The sequence below is a fragment of the Hippoglossus hippoglossus genome, chromosome 8, assembly GCF_009819705.1.
Source record: "Hippoglossus hippoglossus isolate fHipHip1 chromosome 8, fHipHip1.pri, whole genome shotgun sequence".
NCBI lineage: Eukaryota > Metazoa > Chordata > Actinopteri > Pleuronectiformes > Pleuronectidae > Hippoglossus > Hippoglossus hippoglossus.
The window spans coordinates 18,665,843-18,685,883 of record NC_047158.1 but is presented as its reverse complement, the minus strand read 5'-3'; the positions used below and the strand labels follow the sequence as shown (position 1 = coordinate 18,685,883).

General features: G+C 43.4%; 1 protein-coding gene across 3 annotated transcripts in view; it reads right to left on the bottom strand.

Annotated features, from left to right (window-relative positions):
• LOC117765891 (protein kinase C beta type-like) overlaps window positions 1-20,041 on the bottom strand; it is a 72,454-nt gene that overhangs the window by 24,455 nt on the left and 27,958 nt on the right. For all 3 annotated transcript variants that reach the window (XR_004614639.1, XM_034592478.1, XM_034592477.1), the window contains exons 4-10: window positions 17,622-17,733; window positions 17,111-17,239; window positions 11,568-11,724; window positions 10,775-10,909; window positions 9,292-9,388; window positions 5,438-5,581; window positions 124-297 (exon numbers count right to left, since the gene is read on the bottom strand). Coding sequence is in view for 2 of the 3 variants with exons in the window: in XM_034592478.1 (XP_034448369.1) it covers window positions 124-297; window positions 5,438-5,581; window positions 9,292-9,388; window positions 10,775-10,909; window positions 11,568-11,724; window positions 17,111-17,239; window positions 17,622-17,733 (948 nt within the window). In the remaining variant the exon portion in view is untranslated. The remainder of the gene's footprint in view (window positions 1-123; window positions 298-5,437; window positions 5,582-9,291; window positions 9,389-10,774; window positions 10,910-11,567; window positions 11,725-17,110; window positions 17,240-17,621; window positions 17,734-20,041) is intronic.

The window sequence follows — 20,041 nt, the reverse complement described above, 5'->3', positions numbered from 1 at the left end:
TTGAGAAAAGAACAGAGTGTGACTGTAAACAGAGCACGGCGAACGAGAGACTGAGTCTTGAACCGGACGTCCACTGTCGACCCCAGAGGTTTGTTCTTGTCCGACGATACAAAAAAAACATACCATAGTCTGGAAGGTGGAGTGCAGCTGTGTTAAGAACGGGGGTTTTGAAGACAGCGCTAACACTCTCTTCTCCACCATGGTGCACTCCACATCATCATCCTGGATCACCACATCCTTCTTCAGGATCTTCACAGCGTACAGCTCCTCCGTCCCCTTACGTTCCGCCAACATCACCTAGAGAGGGAGAGAGAGAGAAAAGGAGCGAGACGATAGACGTGAAACACAGGGAAGATAAATCCACCGATATTCAAAATCTTAAGGGCAAATAGCTTCTGTGACATCACCTGTAAGGAAAGAGGGGTGCAGGGAAGAAAGAGGGAAAGAAGGAGGGATAGAAAGGAGGCAGACTGAGATAGGGGAGGCAGGGAAGGCAGCGGACACAGTAGAGGTTCTGTTAAGGTCAGGGATAAAGAAGCAGAGTGATAAAGAAAAGCTTGTCTGACTGTTTTGGGTTCGACAGTCAAGGCAGAAATAACGAGACTAAGGACAGGGGGGGGGACTGAGTCATCATTTTTCAAGATGTCACCTGAGGAGAGAAAAACAGAAAAAAGATAGGTAGGACAAAGGGGAAGGAGGAGATTCAAGACTCCTTTACATTGTGCGATTACAGCCAATGTGAAAGTTTACTCCGTCTGGAGTTAAGCCGAAAAAACGAGCTCTGTGACGTCCCAATGACCTTTGACCTTTAAAATCGGACTTTATCCAAGTGAAGAAATATGTTGATTGGTTGCTGTTCATGGGACATCATGCTCAAAAGAATGGGATGGATCAAATACGAAGAAGGGAGTTAAAGTTGGGAGGAGAGGTAAGGACGGAGAGAGGGAGGGGCAGTGGTCTGGCGAATTCAGAATCCTATTTGAATTCATAGTAACAAAAACACAATTTAAAATCACATTCACATATTTTCTGTTGCTGCTGATCCGTGTGTGTGTGTGTGTGTGTGTGTGTGTGTGTGTGTGTGTGTGTGTGTGTGTGTGTGTGTGTGTGTATGGGCTCGCACTCAGCAGATAAAGTGTCTTGTAGCCAAGGTCGGACTCATTCTGAGGACTTTATTAACTCATCCTCCTCTCTCAGCTCCTCTGTTTGCTGTATCCTGTTCTCGCCCTGTTTCTTCACCACTTTGCCGTCTTGATTTCTCCTTTTCCCTACCTTTCTTTCCCCTTCTCCTCTTTCCTGAAAAGAGAAGAGAGCTGCTGGAAATAGCCGACCGAATGTGGGTCAAGTCTCAGCTCGCAGGTCGTCTCATGAAAGTAAAAGCAGGCAAAGTAAAAGCAGGCTCGTGACCCAGCAGGTCGGAGGAGTTCATCTCTCTGGACTGAAATATGTATGGAGGGATTTTATGAGCAGCTGTGACTTTAAGTTGTCTGTGTGTGTGTGTGTGTGTAAAGTTAAACTCTGAGTTAGAGAAGAAAATAGAAATCTATGTATTATCTTACGTTGAATAAAATTGGGGATTTCTCTGGGTTTGAACATTGTCTGGGACATTTTGGATGATGCAAGTACACAAGTCAACGAAATACGTAACATAGATCAAGTCATTTTGAGGTATTTTAATTTTAAGAATTGTTAAACACAAGAATGAAACTTGTGTATATTAAACAACTTAATTCAGATTTTGCAGAGTCGCAGTAAAGCTCACACTTTCAAGCATCAGTTCCAGAAACTAACAGCAGAAACTTCTCTTTGAGGTTTACAATGCGTCAGATACCTGGTTTTCAGTTTCCCTGCACTGTGAATTATCAGCACAGATTTGCAGCAGCACCGTTTCCACATGTTCGACTACTCGCCTGACTGCACCGCTCTAATAAAAGCAGTCTTTAACGTTTTATCTTAAAACAAGTGTGCGAGCAGGCAGGAAGAATGTGGAAGTAGAGAAACGGCAGAGCCTTTTCCATTGTGCGGCTAGCATGGTGTGTTTGTAGATTCCACCGGGCTAATTGAGTTCTGGGACCTCCACAAAAGGAACTGTCATCCAATCGTATTTCTTTTTCTCAAGCACTTTAATTACATTTCCATTGTTAATTTGCATAAAACACCGGGTGAACCTCGTGAGCGGGAAACATTCGCTGCCGCACAACCGCTCAGGTTAAGTTGAGTTTTATTGATTATGGATATATTGAATATATCATTTGTCAGACACAGCAAGATGCCACGGTGACAGATATGAAAACAGCGACATGTTCCGTCAAGTGTCTCGTGAGCAACGAGCAGATCTATACGACCCGCTCGCTCGTTGTAAGTGGCCTTAAATAAGTGTCTTAATGCTCAATGATGTAAATGGAAACCATAACATGTTCATTATTCTCCCCAAACCGGTCAAGAACAGAGCAACGAGAGTGACCTTCCATCCACTTCCTCGCACAGGAGACCGGAAACTCAGCTTTACTGTTTATGTCCTATAAATATTCAGGTATGTTAATATCGAGGGTTAATTGGGTTCAGGAATCTACAGGGAGAGCAGTGCAGATGGACAGAAAGCTCTGTGTGTGTGTGTGTGTGTGTGTGTGTGTGTGTGTGTGTGTGTGTGTGTGTGTGTGTGTGTGTGTGTGTGTGTGTGAGAGTGTGTTTGCATAGAGGGCAGCCACAGTTCAAGAATGTGCACTATAATATTCAGCATTTAAGTTTTAATATCCATTGAAGTTCGATGTATGCAGGTGGCCATTAATTGAGAGGGTGTGTGTGTGTGTGTGTGTGTGTGTGTGTGTGTGTGTGTGTGTTTGCATGGACTCATCCCATATGGTGCCAGTGTGACTCTATGTAAATACAAACTCTATGAAGTGAAATCAGAGAGGAAAGACGCCATCTGGCCTGAAGCGGATTTTGATGCCGCCACAAAAGACAAGGACGAGACCAGCAGCAGAGAGAGAAGACGCAGAAAATCTCCAGGTTTCATTGAAGAAAACAAAAGGACGCACACAAACGCACACAAGCAACAACTGTCCCATGACGACAACCAGATGTTGTTTCAATCATTTCAACCTTCTGAGTGATTTCATACACGCCAGGATCTCGGTCACAGTTTCACTTACACACACCGGCTGCTCTCACCGCTGTGTGTGTGTGTGTTGTGGTGTGTGTGTCACTGTCGGCCCCTTTTTATCCAAGAAAAGTGGTTCAGGGTCATTTGACACAACAGCAGACCCGAGGATATTAACTGTCATGTGTCGTAAATGATGCCAGTGTGTTTTCTCTGCTGACCTTGCAGAGTGAATTTACTCAGAGAAAATAAATGAAACCACACTCTGCTGCACTGCACTGTGGTTTATTACGGTGGGCTGCGTTGTGTTCTTCTAAACGTCATCATGTCGTCTATTCGGTCATTACTGTGACAAGGTGGAGTTCATGTCTGGACCCTTTTTCTTTTCACGCAAGTGCTATTGAGATTCATGATGATAAAACTTGAGAATAAAGCTTTCGGCTGCAAGAAGAATTAATGCTCCAACTATTATATTTTTATGCAAAAAACTATCTCCCTTGGCCAGTCAGGGTGCCACAGTTCAGATTGTTCCCTTGACAGGTCACAATCAGCAGATTGATATAATTGTAATAACCTTTTTCAACTCAAACTAAAACTACAAATCTATCATAAAACCCTGGGATTGGCCCGTTTATTGGTCTGTGACACCACAAGCAGACCTAACCAGAGTCGGCTTAGTGTCTGGGCCACACTGGAATTCAACTAACCACCTATACACTCGTCCATTCGACCCAAATCACAAACCAAAGTTTGACCGAGCTGCAACAAATCACTTAGGTATTTAAGTACTGTCTGATAACAGTAGAAATCCATACGCAGATGTGAGCTTATGCATGTGAAGCACTTGCTCCTCACGTGTGGAGTCACGACGACAAGCTACAGCACTTTCATGTGTACATGGGATACTGACGTGTGTATGTCATTAACCCGCTGAAGGTCCACGGTGAAACGTGAGCAGCAGCATTGTGATGCAGATGTCCTCAGACACTGGAGCAGAAAGCTCTGCGCTGAAGGTACCTGCCTCCCACGCAACCTCAGGAAGCATTAGGATAACACACACACACACACACAAACACACACACAACGTGAGCAACTGTTTGTGTGTGTGTCTCCGTCTCTGACGTACTCAATAATGTGTCATTGTATCTTTATTCCTCATATCAGCTAGTATTAACACCAGCTTTGTGTGCGTGTATACGATGTATTGAGTCTCACATACATTCCATCCTGTGTTTCTACACAAGGTGTGTACTCATGCGTATCTGAGCACGTCTCTGTGTGTGTGTGTGTGTGTGTGTGCGTCTTGTATTCCGGTAACGATCGAGCCTTAACTCAGTCTCTCCACGTTGACGCATCAGTGTGGCTTTAAACGCCCGTTGCCATGGAAACAGGCAGCCAGCACACAGGTCTGGTACACAGACAATGGTCTCTCTCTTTCTCCCTCTGTCGGTCACTTGCCCCCTCTCTCTCTCCCTCTCTCTCTCTCTCTCTCCACCCTGCTGCTCTGCCCTTCCTTTACCCAATTTTCTCCCTCTGTCTCTCTCGCCCCATCCTCCCTTTCTTTCTGTTTCTCGCCTCGATTTTCATTCATTCATGTCAGCCTTCCCTCGCCAAGGTCCCCCCCCCCCCGCTCCCTCCCACCTCTCCCATGCTTTCATCCAGTCTGACGTTTTTACGTCTCGCTCAATTCATTCATGTCAACCTTGCCACCATCCCCTCACATCTCTGTCTCCCTCGCCTTTCATCACTCTCTGCTCTTGTCACGTCATCCTCTTCGCCCCTTCCCCTTCATCCATCTCTGTCTACCTGCGCCTCATCTCCTTCATCTCTATCCAGGACTTTGTCTTTCTTTGCTTTCCTCTAAGCTCTGTGTGTGGATCCCTGTGCGTTAGATTAGCGAGCTCTAATACTCAGCCAAACACAAAACACACAAATGCTCACGGAGGTATTTATCATAGCACACAGTTAGAGTGCTGATATTCAACTGGGTTCACATGGGCCTGGCTGCTGTATATTCTGCATTTGTCCAGAATGAATTAAGCCTGTAAACGTTAGGTGTAGAATAACAGGAGGTCAAGGAAGTATACTCAGTTTACTCAGTAGGCGATCTGCTGAATTATGCTGAGTCCCCCCTGCCTGCTGCGGACCGTAACATCTTTATGGATGTTTTAACAAAGTTAAGTTCGTATTAAAGATATTCAGAAAATGATTCATCCTTTATTTGCTTCCAAGTGGAAACACTGTACATTTGACAAGCAGCATCTCAGCTGCTTGTCTACACACGTGTTGACACAGCAACAAGACAGACACAAACACACATCAACACCACGGCCTCACCTTGCCGAAGCTGCCCTTTCCCAGCACCATCAGGAAGTTGAAGTCAGCCAGCTTCACACGATCCTTGTTGCCATTGGAGTCGAAGCGGGACGCAGCATTGGCCGCCTTGCCCTCTATGTTCTTGCCTGGACCAATCTTAGCTCTCTAGATTGAGGAAAGAGACAACAGAGGACATGATGAGACAAACTGGTAAACACTCAAGGAGACTAGGGGCTGCTGTTAAGAGGAATATATTTAATTATTTGTTGAGAGAAGAAAGTGATTTGCTTTCCTGATGCGCTTTTGTCCTTTTGGTTTTGTGATCAGAACCTGCAAACATCTGATCTACTATTTTAATATCAATAAATGATTTTGATACTTTAGAAGTAATAATAAAGACAATTATAACACACCATCAGGGCCTGCTGTGACTCTGTAGTTTACTTCATGTGGCACAAGGAAATTAAATTTATCATTTGAATAATTTAGTTTGTTGTTTCAGTACAAACACAACTCCGGCGTTCATAGCGTTCATATTGGCAAACATGAGGGAAAGACCTGGAAAAATCATTAAACATTCATATCTTTAACGTGCCAGGCACAGAATGGCTCTTTCTGAGAAAAACTGAAATACATGCTCCTAATTATCTTGATGCACTTTTTTGTTGGAAAAACACAAACACACACAAAAAAAACACACAGACACATTTAATAGTTTGTAAAAATTAATAAAGTATAGAGTGAAAAAAGAAAAGTGTAACAAACAGAGGATCGACTCAATAGTTCAAACCCAAAATGTACGTTTCCTAAAATCAAACACTCAACTATTGCCGGTGACGTCTCATTTCCAAAACTTTTAAAAGCACAAACAAAACATTTGTGTAAATCCAGAAGTGGAAGAGACTAATATGATAATCGACAAAAGTTTTTATGCCTTTCTTCCATTTTCTTTTTTCCCCCTAATTTATTCCGTACAGGCTCTTTACTCCCCAGTTCACGCTTTCCATAATAAATGCAGCCTCCCTGTGAGTCTGCCACTCACTGTTCACTCATAACTGTCACCACTTCCCTTGTTTCTGTCCTTCAACCACTCTCTCCCACTCACTCCGCAAAAATTTGTACCATCTCTTCCTCTAAAATAATTCATTTCTATTTCATCTTTATAAATTTGGCCTATGTCTCTTGACTCTCCATTTATTCATGTCTGTCACTCTCAATTTATCCGCCTCTGCCTCGACCTTGTCCTGTCTCTGACATAAGAAACTTCTATTATAATCTTATTTTCCACTTTGTTAAGCCGTGCTACAATTTAAAAAAGGATCTTAAGATATTTAACAGAGTGCCTGCGCACTCAGGAACAGACGTACGTGATGAATACATCTTATCTTATCCAATCTTATCTTAAATTGCTAATCCACACAGCTCTCCCCTCTGTCCTGTGCAGTTGCAGTAATTTTTCCCTCTGCCTTGGAAATTGACAGAGTGAAGCATCAAACTACTCTGCTGCTCCCTGGACTGTTTGTTGTGAGCCGTGTGCTGTGTATGTGTGATGCAACCATACGGCTTTCGACTCATCTACGGATAAAAGGCTCAATCTGTCTCCATCTGTGGTGACATCGCACACAAACACACACACACACTAACACACACTAACACACACACAAACATTGGCTAATGCACTTGCGCTAGGTGAGGGACCGAAGAAGAAAAAGGTATGAATGAAAACATCAAGACAAAGTAAACTGAGAGACAAACGTGGGAAAGTATGTTTGAATTGGAGAGACCCTGACCAGTACGTGTTAGTAGAGTCAGACCAGTGAGCTCCCGTCTCTCGGCCAATCAAGAGAGTGCATGTTAAGGTGGTCAATGTGCATGCTACTGGTTGGTATAGCTGGTGGGAGTTTGACCGTTTTGGCGTGTTATGATGGCGTTCTTTGAAGACAGCACGGTTTACTGATTACGTCGCAAAATGTACTTCAAGCATCACGGACGGATATTTGATTATTTTCTACTGATGCAGTAATTTGTTATTCAATGTAAGTAGCAGTAAACTGTTGTTGGTTATGGTAATTGTAACTATTTTACAAAACCAACAATACATGACTTACACTCACGCTACAGCTCAACAGGTTTCATTTGTAAAATCTTAATTTGCTGAGGAAATACAAACTACAGCTGTAAGATAAATATAGTACAAGTACAAAGTAGCCTAATGTGTATATTAAGTACAAGATCTTGCAAACTGCCCTTAAGTCAATGCACATAATCGACCACTGGTTGTGTCACAGCTCCAGAGAAGAATAACCACTTAATAGACATTAGTTTTCTGCTCCTTAACTTCCCCTGAATAACATTTTGAGTGTGAATGCCATGCCCATGTGTGTGTGTGTGTGTGTGTGTGTGTGTGTGTGTGTGTGTGTGTGTGTGTGTGTGTGTGTGTGTGTGTGTGTGTGTGTGTGTGTGTGTGTACACCCATGACATGCATAATTTATTGCTGTGACTGTCTTATATGTGTGTGTATGTGTGTGTGATTCTGGATAGGATGAAAGGAGGCGTGCAGGTCATGTTACCAAAGTGAAATCTCTCTCTGCCCGTCCCTGTGTCTGTCTTTCTCTCTGAGCTTCACCCTGGAGGTTCCCCCTCAAGCTTGTGTGTGTGTGTGTGTGTGTGTGTGTGTGTCTGTGTGTGTGTGTGTGTGTGTGTGTGTGTGTGTGTGTGTGTGTGTGTCTGTGTGTCTGTGTGTGTGTGTGTGTGTGATAGCCAGCCACCCCCGAGAATGTGTCTCAGTAAACGTCTGAGGCCCGTGACCTTGAAGAGATGGAGGGGAAGAGAAAACAGACAAAGAGAGAGAAACACACAGGGGGAGCACTGAAGGTGACAGAGGACAGAACCGATAACTGAAGGAGAGAGAAGGAGGTGGAATGAGGAGAGGGAGGAACTGAAGGAGAGAGAAGGAGGTGGAATGAGGAGAGGGAGGAACTGAAGGAGAGAAGAACCATAAAACCTCCACATCCAGACAGCGTGTTTATTAGAGAGTCTGACTGTGACGATGAAAGTGTGCACAAGTAACAAAATCCTACTACCAGCAACTTTAAAAGTCCATAATTACCATGTCAATCTTTTTTAAAGTAAAAAATGACATGTTGTGTTATCTAGAGATTTAAATGACCATTTCTTAGAGAGTTTCATTTCAACTTTATGGCGACATGAAGGATTAAGCAGAAGCTCTAATGTGTTAGTGCGCCTGAGCCAGGTGAGATGTTTCTTATGCTAAGCTAAGCTAACTGGCCGCTCCCTATTTGCTATACAGACTAGAGCTATAGCATCAATCTCACTCGTCCGACTATCTGAAGGAAATGGTTCAGTTTTCCTTCTGAAACCAGATCATAAAACACATCTGGAGCAGAAGCTGAGACAGGTGAGGAAATGAGAGATAAACCGCCTTGGAACATTTCCACTTAACTCTGTGATCAACACATCAGAAAACGAGCCTCTGATGATGAAGAGGAAAAGAAGAAAAAAGAAACGGTGCAAAGCAGGGTTTGCCATTCCCGTGCAAAATGTGTTAACGACTGGGCTTACTGGTCAGCCACACACACACACACACACACATACGTCTGGACCCGCAGTGTGCCAGACCGGATGGCACTATAAGTGCGTCTGCCAACTGCTAACAGCTCTCCCAGAGAGGCTCTCACTCAGACACACAAAGATGCACTGTGCACACACACATGCACAAGCCAGCCATACCAACACATTCAAACATAACACACACACACACACACACACACACACACACACACACACACACACACACACACACACACACACACACACACACACACACACACACACACACACACACACACACACACCTCGAATTTCTGCCGGAGCTCCTCGTTGCCCTCCTCCCCCTCCGGAGGGACGGGGACGTTGAAGTACTCGCCCTCTTCCTGGGAGAGCAACTTGAACCTGAGGAGAGAATATTTCCAGTCAAATCAATTCCCAATTCATTTGCACAATTTCAGCGTTTAACTGTGGCCATTAGCCGAGCTGCTGCTGACAGGTAGGGCAAAGTGATGTGAAGTCTCGAGGAATAATCAGCTGATAATTTGGTAATTCACTCTCCTTCATGGTGATGGAGACAGAGACGGGCCGACAGCGTCATCATCATTTCACACAATCAACTGAGCAATTTTCCTTATTGGCCCGATTACGACTAATCGCACAACCTCTATATATCTCACGGCAAAACTAAGATATTCATAGAAACAACACTTTGCTGGGTTTTAATGCTTTAGTTTCACAGATCTCATATTTTCACCTTTAAGCAGTTGATAATAGATTTTTCATCTTCTCACCAAATCCAAAGTGGGACCTGTTTTTTATCAGCAAGATTCCAGATTCCTTTATCACTCTGCATGTTTGGTGCTAAGTTTATTAACTAGAAACTTTAGGACCTTAATTCATCTTTTTTTTCTCAGAGGAAACGACTTCCTGGATGTGCTGAGTAATAAATCTGAATACAGCAGCTCACATATACTGCTCCGCCAATACGTAGCCATGTGATCCATTGTTAATACGAAAATATTGATTATGGCCACTTGTTTCAGGAGCCTTTGCACAGTGGGAACATCTGAAGGAATCAAACTGCAAACAGGTTGCAGCTAAAGTATTTTTCAGCTAACGATCTTCTGCAGGCTGTTGAGATGAATGAACCTCATTTTGCAATAAACACTTAACGTCTTTTTTTTTTTAAACTAAAGAGCAATTATGGACATGAATTACTTCTTTAACACAAAAACCTCCCACACAGGACAATCACCTCCAGAAACATACAGAACTCAGCTGTTACGCTCACGTCGCTGAGACTCTTCCTCCCTTTGGCTCCCAGTGCCAGAAGGTGTGAGGTTTTTTAAGCTGCACACGTGTCGATGGAGTAAAGCAAAACACACACACACACACACACAGGTTCTCTGAATATCAGGGTTTTAATGCCATCTCTCCACCTCCACCATTCCACCTCAAACGCTGGCACCTCATTAAAATCCCTGACAGGGCAGCGTCAGCGAAAAAGAGAGGGAGATAGAGAGATACAGAGACCGAGTTGGAGAGAGAGCGGGAGGGAGGGTAGTGGAGAGATATAGAAGCAGAGATAAAGAGATGGGGTAGAGATGCTTTGGCACAGAGTATCACCAGAATGAAAAGAGGAGGGAGCTCCAACTAAAGTATTTCTCCAGCAGCGCAGTAATGAACAAGGTCACCTTCACTCTCCCTCCTCCTCTACCTGTTCGGTTTCTCCGCCTCACATCTGTCCCCCCCCCCCCGATCCTCCATCCATCCCTACTTTAATCTCACCATCCATCCACTCCTAGCTTCTGGAGCTCCGAGATGCCGAAGGACAGCGATCCCATGAAGTCGTTGCGACTGGTCAGGTCCCAGTCCCATATCTCCACCGACAGACGGCGGTCCTTATCGTACTCCTTCAGGTGGCTGCGGGAGAAACGAGGACAATAAATGATTGGATGTTGGCCAAAGGCCTTTTTTAAATATTTTGACATTTTCATATTAAAAGCTTTTTAACGTTATAGCCCCATGAGAACAGCCGGACTGCATATTTTATATCCTATAACAATTTGTGGACTCTGAAAAGTGCCTAGTAACATTTCTCTGGTAATCACTTTCACTTTATTTCTCAAATACAAGACTTTTTGGAGTAGCTGTCTAGCCTGTGTACATTTCGAGTTTTTTTTAATTTATTTATTAGATGGCAGCAGAAAATGCCTCTCAAACCTAGCATCTGCACACAGATGCCTGAAAATGCAAATCTCCGTCCTCTCACACGCAAACTGCGATGTGGCTTATTAAGAAAATAATTGGAGCCAAGTGGAGGAGCCAACGCCGAAAGCAAGGTTTTTATAAATATAAGGAGCCAGATGTTTTAATCTGAGCGCCAGCGGTTACACATGGTTGGAAAGATGAGCATAATGTGATGCTCTTAAAACACTGCACCGAGCAAGTGAGAGAGATGAAAGAGGAGACAGATAAAATGGGCCGAGACTGAAGGAAGGAGAGGCGAGGAAGAAGGCAAAGAGCGACAGAAAAATAAATGAAATGAGAAACCACCGAACGTGGTGTAATGGAGCCTTACAATTTAAAGGTCTCATTCCAGGTGGGGTTCAGGCAGCACTTTATGGTCTTGGTCTTCTGTTTACTCTCGCTGCGGGGGTCTGGAATCAGTTTGAGCTTCACGTACGGGTCCGAGAGACCGTTGGGGTCCATGGGAACCAGATTCCTTGCCTCTTGGACTGGAGGGAGCGGGGGAAGAAAGAAAGAATATAATGTGTGTTATCTGAATGAAAGCAGCCAGTTAGACAAGTCACACAAACATGTCATCAACCCCTTGATTTGTATGGGTAAATGTTAAATGGACTGTATTTATATCATGTTACTCTGGTCTTAACCACTCAAAGGGACACATTCACCCATTCACACACACATTCATACAGCCCTTCTACATAAATATACATCGAACCACCGTCATTTCAATTTACGGACGACCCGCTCGGCCACAGAGGAGGGGTTAAAGTCATGGGTTCGTCAGATTTGTCGGTAATGACCATGCAGACGGATGAAGGTTGTCACCTCTAACTCTAATCCGTATTTTGTGGCTTTTCTATTATTGGGCTGTAATTGTATTCCAGACGGTAAAATCCCCAAATGGGTTTTTAGTGTATATTAATAAGTGTGTACGTGTGTTCAGTTAATGCTGCTGGTCAAGTTGTGAGGTCACATCCAATTACCAGAAGCAGGGAGGATGCTCGCACACACACACACACAAATATACACACACACACACGGATATTGTGCATTTGGAACCAGAGTCTGCACAGTAGCGGGTGGGGATGGAGCCGCGGTGGCACTTGAACAAATATCAGTGTGATAAGAGCGGCCTAAAATGTATTTAACACGTTCTTTGACTTTTTAATAACTAACATGGAGGAGGCAGGGCTTCACATACAGGGAGCTGCCATGTTGTCCACACCTACGGTCAATTGAGAGTCTCCAATTAACCTGACTCCAATATGCGGGAGGAAGCTGGAGAAACAGGCAACGCAACTCAACACAGGTCTCCACAAAAAGCTGGGATCCCAACCGGCAACCCTCTCCTTCTGTGAGGCACGAGATAGATTCTGCATCTGTAAAATGTCACGTTTAAAGTGTGATATAATACTGAGGCTGCTCCTTATTGCCACCACAGTGCACCTGAGTTCACCTGAAAGGCCGTCTATGCCTACGACGTTTTCTGTAACTGAAACTCTCACACACACACACACACACACACACACACACACACACACACACACACACACACACACACACACACACACACACACACACACACACACACACACACACACACACACACACACACACACACACAGCTCTTAGTGCACTGTGGAGCATGCAACACCCTTTTTTTTTTTTTTTTTTTTAAACAAGCACTGAAATGAGAGCTCGGCAGTGAGAGAACAACTCAAGATGTCAGCGAGAAGCGGTTTTTCATGCAGCTAAAACACTCGGCTACGCTAAGCTCTCCGAGAAGTTAACCACAGCACCGACCTAATGGCCAACATTAAGCCCTCCGCGGAGCAAGTCAATAAATATTAGATGATGCCTGTTAAAGTGACCATCAAATGGTGGTTGAGCAGAGCTATAAAGAGGGTAGCATGTCAAATGGTCTCAGAGGACAATTACAGTAAATACAAAAGTGTGTGTTTTTTGTGCGTCGGAGTTTTGTGAGTGAAACGAAGGGCGAGCGAATCCATCTGCATGTACAGGTGTGTCGCATGCATGTGACTGTGGATGCATGTGTGATTGCATAAAACATGAGCATGTGTGGGTCTGGGTATATATGTGTGTGTGTGTGTGTGTGTGTGTGTGTGTGTGTGTGTGTGTGTGTGTGTGTGTGTGTGTGTGTGTGTGTGAGAGAGAGAGAGAGAGAGAGGGGGGGGGGTAATGCGTGTATTGGTGTCTACAGGGAGGGCGAGTGGAGATAAGAGTGCAGTAACAGCAGAATACTGTATGTGCACACAGCGGCGTGGGTGTTGGCAGTGCACCTTCTCCCATGTGAAGCAGCCTCACTGGAGTCGGAGTAGGATTCTAATGTTCCGTCCAACTTCGACTTTCTCTCTCTCTTGCACAAGTGAAGTCTTTTGTCGGATGATTCCTCTTGGTGAACTGGTTTTGTTTGTTGGTTTGTTTGTTTGTAAGAACGATTACACAAAATCAACTCACAACAATTTCCATGAAAGGATGTAATATGAGTCAGGGAGGAAACCATTATGGTTCTGATGTGGATCTGCAGGCAGGTCCAGGAATTTCTTTTCTCTTTCTTTAATATTGGGAGATAGGGCATTTTATTTGGGACATTTTCCACTTATTTCCCAGGGAATAATTCATAGATATTGATTAAAAGAGGGCAATTTGGTGCAGATCCAAATAAAGATCCAGATCTAGTGAATATAAATGTGGTTTCATAAGGGGACTGTTGGGCCTTGGCAGAGGTAACATTGCGTTTTTCAACATTTTCACCGTGTTCCCAGGGAATAACTCATGGAATTAATGTACCGAGAAAAAAACAAAATCAGGGACATTTAGCGACCTTTCTTTGAAACCATCTACTTGTGTGTGTGTAATTTGAGCCGTGAACACGATAAACATAAAGCACTGGAATATTACAAAAGTCTGCCAAATGAAATAGATCACCGTTTCCCCCCGATGTGGCCTCACACCAAAGAAAACGAGCGGTTGATTGATGCTGATCACAGCCGTGGCGGATCCACCGAGGAGACATTGTGCATTCGGTTCACACTCCGACTTGAAATGACAAGTCCAACATCTGCTGTTTGTTCTTTCAGCATGACCCGAGGCCTCTTCTGATTCCTGTGCAGCAGTCGCTCAGTGTTTTCTGCTGAGGGGGAGGGCGGGGGGGGGGGGGGGGGGGGGGGGATCTTCCTGCCATGTTGTGAATATTTTGAGTAAAGAAAGAGCCTGAATAATCTGCACAGGTTGGAGGGAACAGTGTGACGCCCGTGTTCGAGGGTTTCCAGGCAGTGGGAATGTGAGAAAACACAGCTGAGAACAAAGCTAGTGTTGAACAGTCTGCATCTGCGACGAGAACACCTGCAAGTGTCTCGAAACGGGACAACACCGATCCTGAGGGCCGGCGAATTCACAGAAACACGGATTTACTCAACAAGTCCGAATTTCCCACGTAATGCAAACTAATGCAACTGATATTTCTCACATTTGTTCATGTTCTGTAGGAAGATTGACGGCACATGATTGTAACTTTGTGAGCCGACACTCCCCGAGTCAATATTATTGACTTTTGCAGTTCCAAGGGAAAGTGTGTGTGTGTGTGGGGGGGTGGGGGTGGGCACCTCTCAAAGCCCCAATCGCACCTCCTCCCCGGTGTCCTTGAGAGAGATGCTGATCGTCTGCTGTGCCACTGACCCTGAGCTTTGAGGAGGGGCACGCAGCTGATCGATGGAAGTGACACTTCACACCCATGTCGATTGCTTGGATTGAATCCGCATCTGAGAGTCCACAGCGCAAATGCATTGTTCGGCGTAGCAGCCATTTCCTCCAGCTCTGTTAAGCTGTGGAATAATTCCTGGTGCTTCTACGATTCGTTCTCTGTGGTGGTGCATTTTCTTTCTTTTTTTTAACTCTCTGCAATGAGGGAGCAGGCCGCCCATGGCAGCACACTGACCCCTGTCGACACGAATGAGTACTGCACCACTTGTGCCTCTTATTTGCTTGACTATGATCTGCAACCACAAGTTAGATGAGATGATTTTAATCCTCATCGGCTGAAGAAAGAAGCAAAACTCAAACTGTGTATCATCTGCAAAAAAAATATTACAAACATAGGTGTAACATTTTTTATTCTAACACGACTAATAGATGCATAAGGCTGAAATGTAAAAAAATAAGATATCTGGTTGACAATTTAGCTCTATCCTAATGGGGTGAAAGGGTATCTTGTATTTGATGTTGCTCTATTGTGCAGCCTTTACTGCTACCCTAGCAGTCTGCTGTCTTATCATTTCCCACAGAAACTCCCCACTAATGATCAGTCTGCGAGCGTGGGAACCAGGAGGAGACAGGAGAGAGCAGAGCAGCACAAAAAAAAATGAATCCCAACAAAAGATAATGCAGGAGGAAATAATTTAAAGGGAAGACACAGGCACATTTAATGTCTATACTGTGTAGGTTCTTTAGGATATTAATTAAATTCTAATAACTATTTAAGCCATAATTCATGGTGAATACTGTCAAGTCCCAGAGGAATTTTCACACTGATATTGTCAAAGTCAGGATTCAAATAATCTTGAGTAAAAAATGTAATTCCAGCAAGGGAAAGATAAATTAACTGGTTTATATGTCTAAGGTCACACAAGCATTAAGCGAGTGTCGTGGGTCAAAGTTCACAAAAGTTGAATTCCATGTGAAGCCATGCTGCGATTTGCCTCGCCACAGGAAGCAGATGTTTTAAACAGGAAGTGAAGGTTCGCCACTGCTACATTCGCACACGTGGCCCCTTATGATACATTCAAATTCTGTCTGTATTTCCCACTGCTGATCAGGGTTACCCCCCACCCATTAAAGTAGAATAGATAGAAAGGACCAACAAAACAACGACCATTCACGTGGAAGTGTGATCAGATTTGGGACATTTGAACATTAGATAACAAGTGTTTGAAGTTTGTGCTAAAGAATAAAGTTTATTCTACATAAGTCAGAAATATTTGTTTGAATTCAGCTCTTTTAAGCACCGACAGGATTTTCCCAAATAACAATAAAGTCCAATTTCTGCAAAACATTATAATGTTTTCAGTTTGAAAAAGACAGTAACTGTAAGTTATTGTGAGGGTAATGTAAATATCTGCTGCCACCTAGACGTAGCACAAGGAACTACAAGAGTGCAACAGGGTGGTGAAGTTTTCTTATTTATCAGCTCATTAAAACATCAGTTAGGCAAATTAACTCTTCAGCAAAAATGTGAGGGCATCTTTAACATCTATCTTTAGAAAGGAGACTTGTTCAGGTCAGATATTTTGTCTGTTTAAATACATTTCACTGGAACAAGACAGGCTAATAGTTTTGTTTTAAAGGGATGAAAAAGAAAAGATAAATCTTCTGATTTTGACCTGATAATGTGAACATGCAGCAGTTAAAGAAAAATTATTTCCTCTGATGTTTAAACCCTTTTGAAAACAGCGTGAACATAAGTATATAAATATGAACATTTTGTTTTTCTAATGGATTTTGACTGACAGGAGTCTCTCTGAGTAACACACTGCTTCACACTCACACAGCGACACCATTCATTACTTAGAGGCACTCGCAATCACAGTGCACATCCATCATCTTCAAACAGTAATAATGTAAAAATGTCTTCCACATCATTTCTGTTGCATCAGCACGTCACATCTGTACGTCTACCAGCAGAGGGAGACATATAACCAGTATTCTACAGTAACTTCAAGGTAAATGTATTCGTGTTGGTTGACTGTGTGTGTGTGTGTGTGTGTGTGTGTGTGTGTGTGTGTGTGTGTGTGTGTGTGTGTGTGTGTGTGTGTGTGTGTGTGTGTGTGTGTGTGTGTGTGTGTGTGTCATACTTACTGGTAACAGTGAGTACATTGGTCTTGACCTCAGCGGTGATCTGGATGCGACCTCTCCTCTCAGTGTGGTCTGTCCCACACAGGCTCGGCACATTGGCCACACATCGCTTATGGATGTTCATCATGCAATCTGGAAAACACACAAACACACATATATCGTGTATATTTGTGGTGTGCTCTTTGAGAATATTCTCTTAACATTGAACTATGTAGCGCTATATATTTCCAAAAAATGTCAATAGTTGAATATTAAGAAGAATAACAACGTATTGATGTCAGCATTAGGTGTTAAAAGTTCTGTATTGATAATAACAACACTATTTAATGATGACTGCCATGTCAGTGCAGTTGTTATATAGTTTTGACTGATTTAATGCAAAATTGACATGGATGAATCCTGAATCCAGTATATAATGTGCTACGTAATCTGGCTGTAAATACTAATACAAGGTTATGTCTATTTCTGCTTTAAATGAGACCATAAAAGTATACGCATGCTAAAGGGAACATACGGTCACATCTCATGCCCTGATGTAAGAGGCCGTAGAGCAGAGAGCCACAGTGGTCACAGAAGGTCGGGCTGGAGTAGGTGTGGATCTTAAACTTGTGCTTCGCCCTCGGGTCCTGGAAACAGAGAGAGAGAGAGAGAGAGAGAGAGAGAGAGAGAGAGAGAGAGAGAGAGAGAGAGATGGAGACTGTAGATCAGACACAAAGCAGTAGATTGAAAAAATTCATAAATGGCAGTTTTACTCCTCTTTTATCTCTTTCATATTCATCTTTCACCACCACTCGTTCATCTCCATCACTTTCTAACTACCCAATGTATTTTATAGTGTTCATGACTCAGCCATTCTTTACACCTTAACGTGTACTACTGAACATTTGGTATGAGTGAGGGTTAGAAAAAGACTTGCATCAACATGCATAACATGTGTGGTTGTACGTGTGTGTGGCCAATAAGAGACTGCTCATCCTCACACACAACACACAACAGACACACACAGGTGGTGAGAACAACCAATACACCACATGAGAGAGATCCAGGTTGTGTTGAAGCAGGGAAACGCGAGTGTGGGCGTTAAGATGCTTCTGCCAAGTGGATCCATCAGTTATTAATCATGCAGCTATTTACTGGATTATTAATCTCCTCACATCTACGATGCTTTGATGGCACCAAATGATTTCTTTGCGAAGAGGAAAATTTTTCATATAAACCAGTCCAGTAAGTGTAAACCTCCTCACGGGCTGATTGATTTCTTCTTCTCCTCCTCAACCTGTCCTGCTAAATTACTTTTAATACAGACGGCCCCTGCCTGAATTATACCCAGCTCCCTCATTGTGTCTTTTGAAGTGTGTGTTGGCTTGTTAAGTCTGAAAGACTGTGCCTGTGCCTGCTTGTGCGTAGACAAGTGGGTTTCTTTGCACAAGAGTGCGTGTGTTTGCATTATTGTGTGTGCATCTGCGTTTGTTTGTTTCTCTGCTGGTTATCGTCTTTTTCAAGGACAGGACCGCCTCCTGCTCGTTTTACTGCTCCTCTTAAAAACAAGGGAACATTTTGCTACTGAAGCTCCGGCGATGAGCAACAGCAGGGAGGGCCGACGAGAACACTAATAATTAAATACGTCCGCCTTGAAAACTCAAAGATCGATCAGGAACGAAAACCTTGACTTTTACTGCTTCCTCTTCTCTGTGACGGTTGCTCGATCAAATCACAAGAAAGATAATCAATTAAAAGTATCACAAATAGGCCGGAAGGTTTAAAATAATTCAATAATTTACTATAAAATCTGCGGGTCCAGTTTGAACCGTTTTCCAACCAATCAACTTGTCCAGGAACAAAGATTAAAAGTTTGTTTTTAATCGATAACAAAAATCCATTTTGAAGCCGCTTCACTGACTGTAATTATTTCCCAGACATACAAACCGTCACACTCTTGTTTTTCTTTAACTCCACTCACTGAGAGCCCACACGCAGATGAATGTTGTTGTATGTTAAGTCTCCTGCGCTGCGTATGTCATGTTGTCTCAACTGAAAACCCACAGCTAACATCGGCACAGGACGCCAGAACAATGAGTGCCCATTAGTCAGCGCTGTTGTGACTGTTTTCTTGTCACCGTGCTTTGTCTCACTCTCTGCTCGTCTTTTGTTGTGGTTTAAAACCCTGTTGTCCATTATTTACCACGCCAACGTCTTCAGTCAAGTCCCCACGCACAAAGACACACGCATGCCGTCGTGTCGGTCATCACACTGCGTGACAGACTCCGTTCTTCTGCCGCACAGAAACAAGGCGTCGGAAATCCACTGCGTCTCAAGTCCCCACCAGACAGTTGTGGTCTGGATTGTTTGTATTTTTCCTTCTTATTTCAACCTCAGTTCTCATATTCAAATATTTCTAGGGCTATAACCAAAGCTTATATCAAAATAAACATTTTCATATCAATCTATACTGATTGGGGCGGCTGTGGCTGACGGATAGAGCGGTCGTCCACCAACCTGAAGGTCGGCAGTTCGATCCCAGTCTTCCACATCTACATGCCAAAGTGTCCTTGGGCAAGATGCTGAACCCCGAATGGCCCCCCCCATAGGAAAAAGTGCTGCCCATAGATGCAATGTATGAATGTGTGTGTGAAAGGGTGAATGGCAAACTGTGCTGTCGGGCACTTTGAGTGGTCATCAATATATAAATACAGACCAATAACCATTTATCAATAATTATCATGATAAATGTCACATTATCATATCTTTTAAGTTTAAAGAGTGATATTTTCTCCTGGGTGAAAGTTTTAATTTTGAACAATTCTTTCTGAACAAAACATGACAAACACTTGATTGCAAATGAGGTAGATACATTTTGTGTGCCTCCTCACTGTGTTCAAACAATACATAAGAAATGTATGTATATAATATAATCATTAGTGTGATAACAGACAA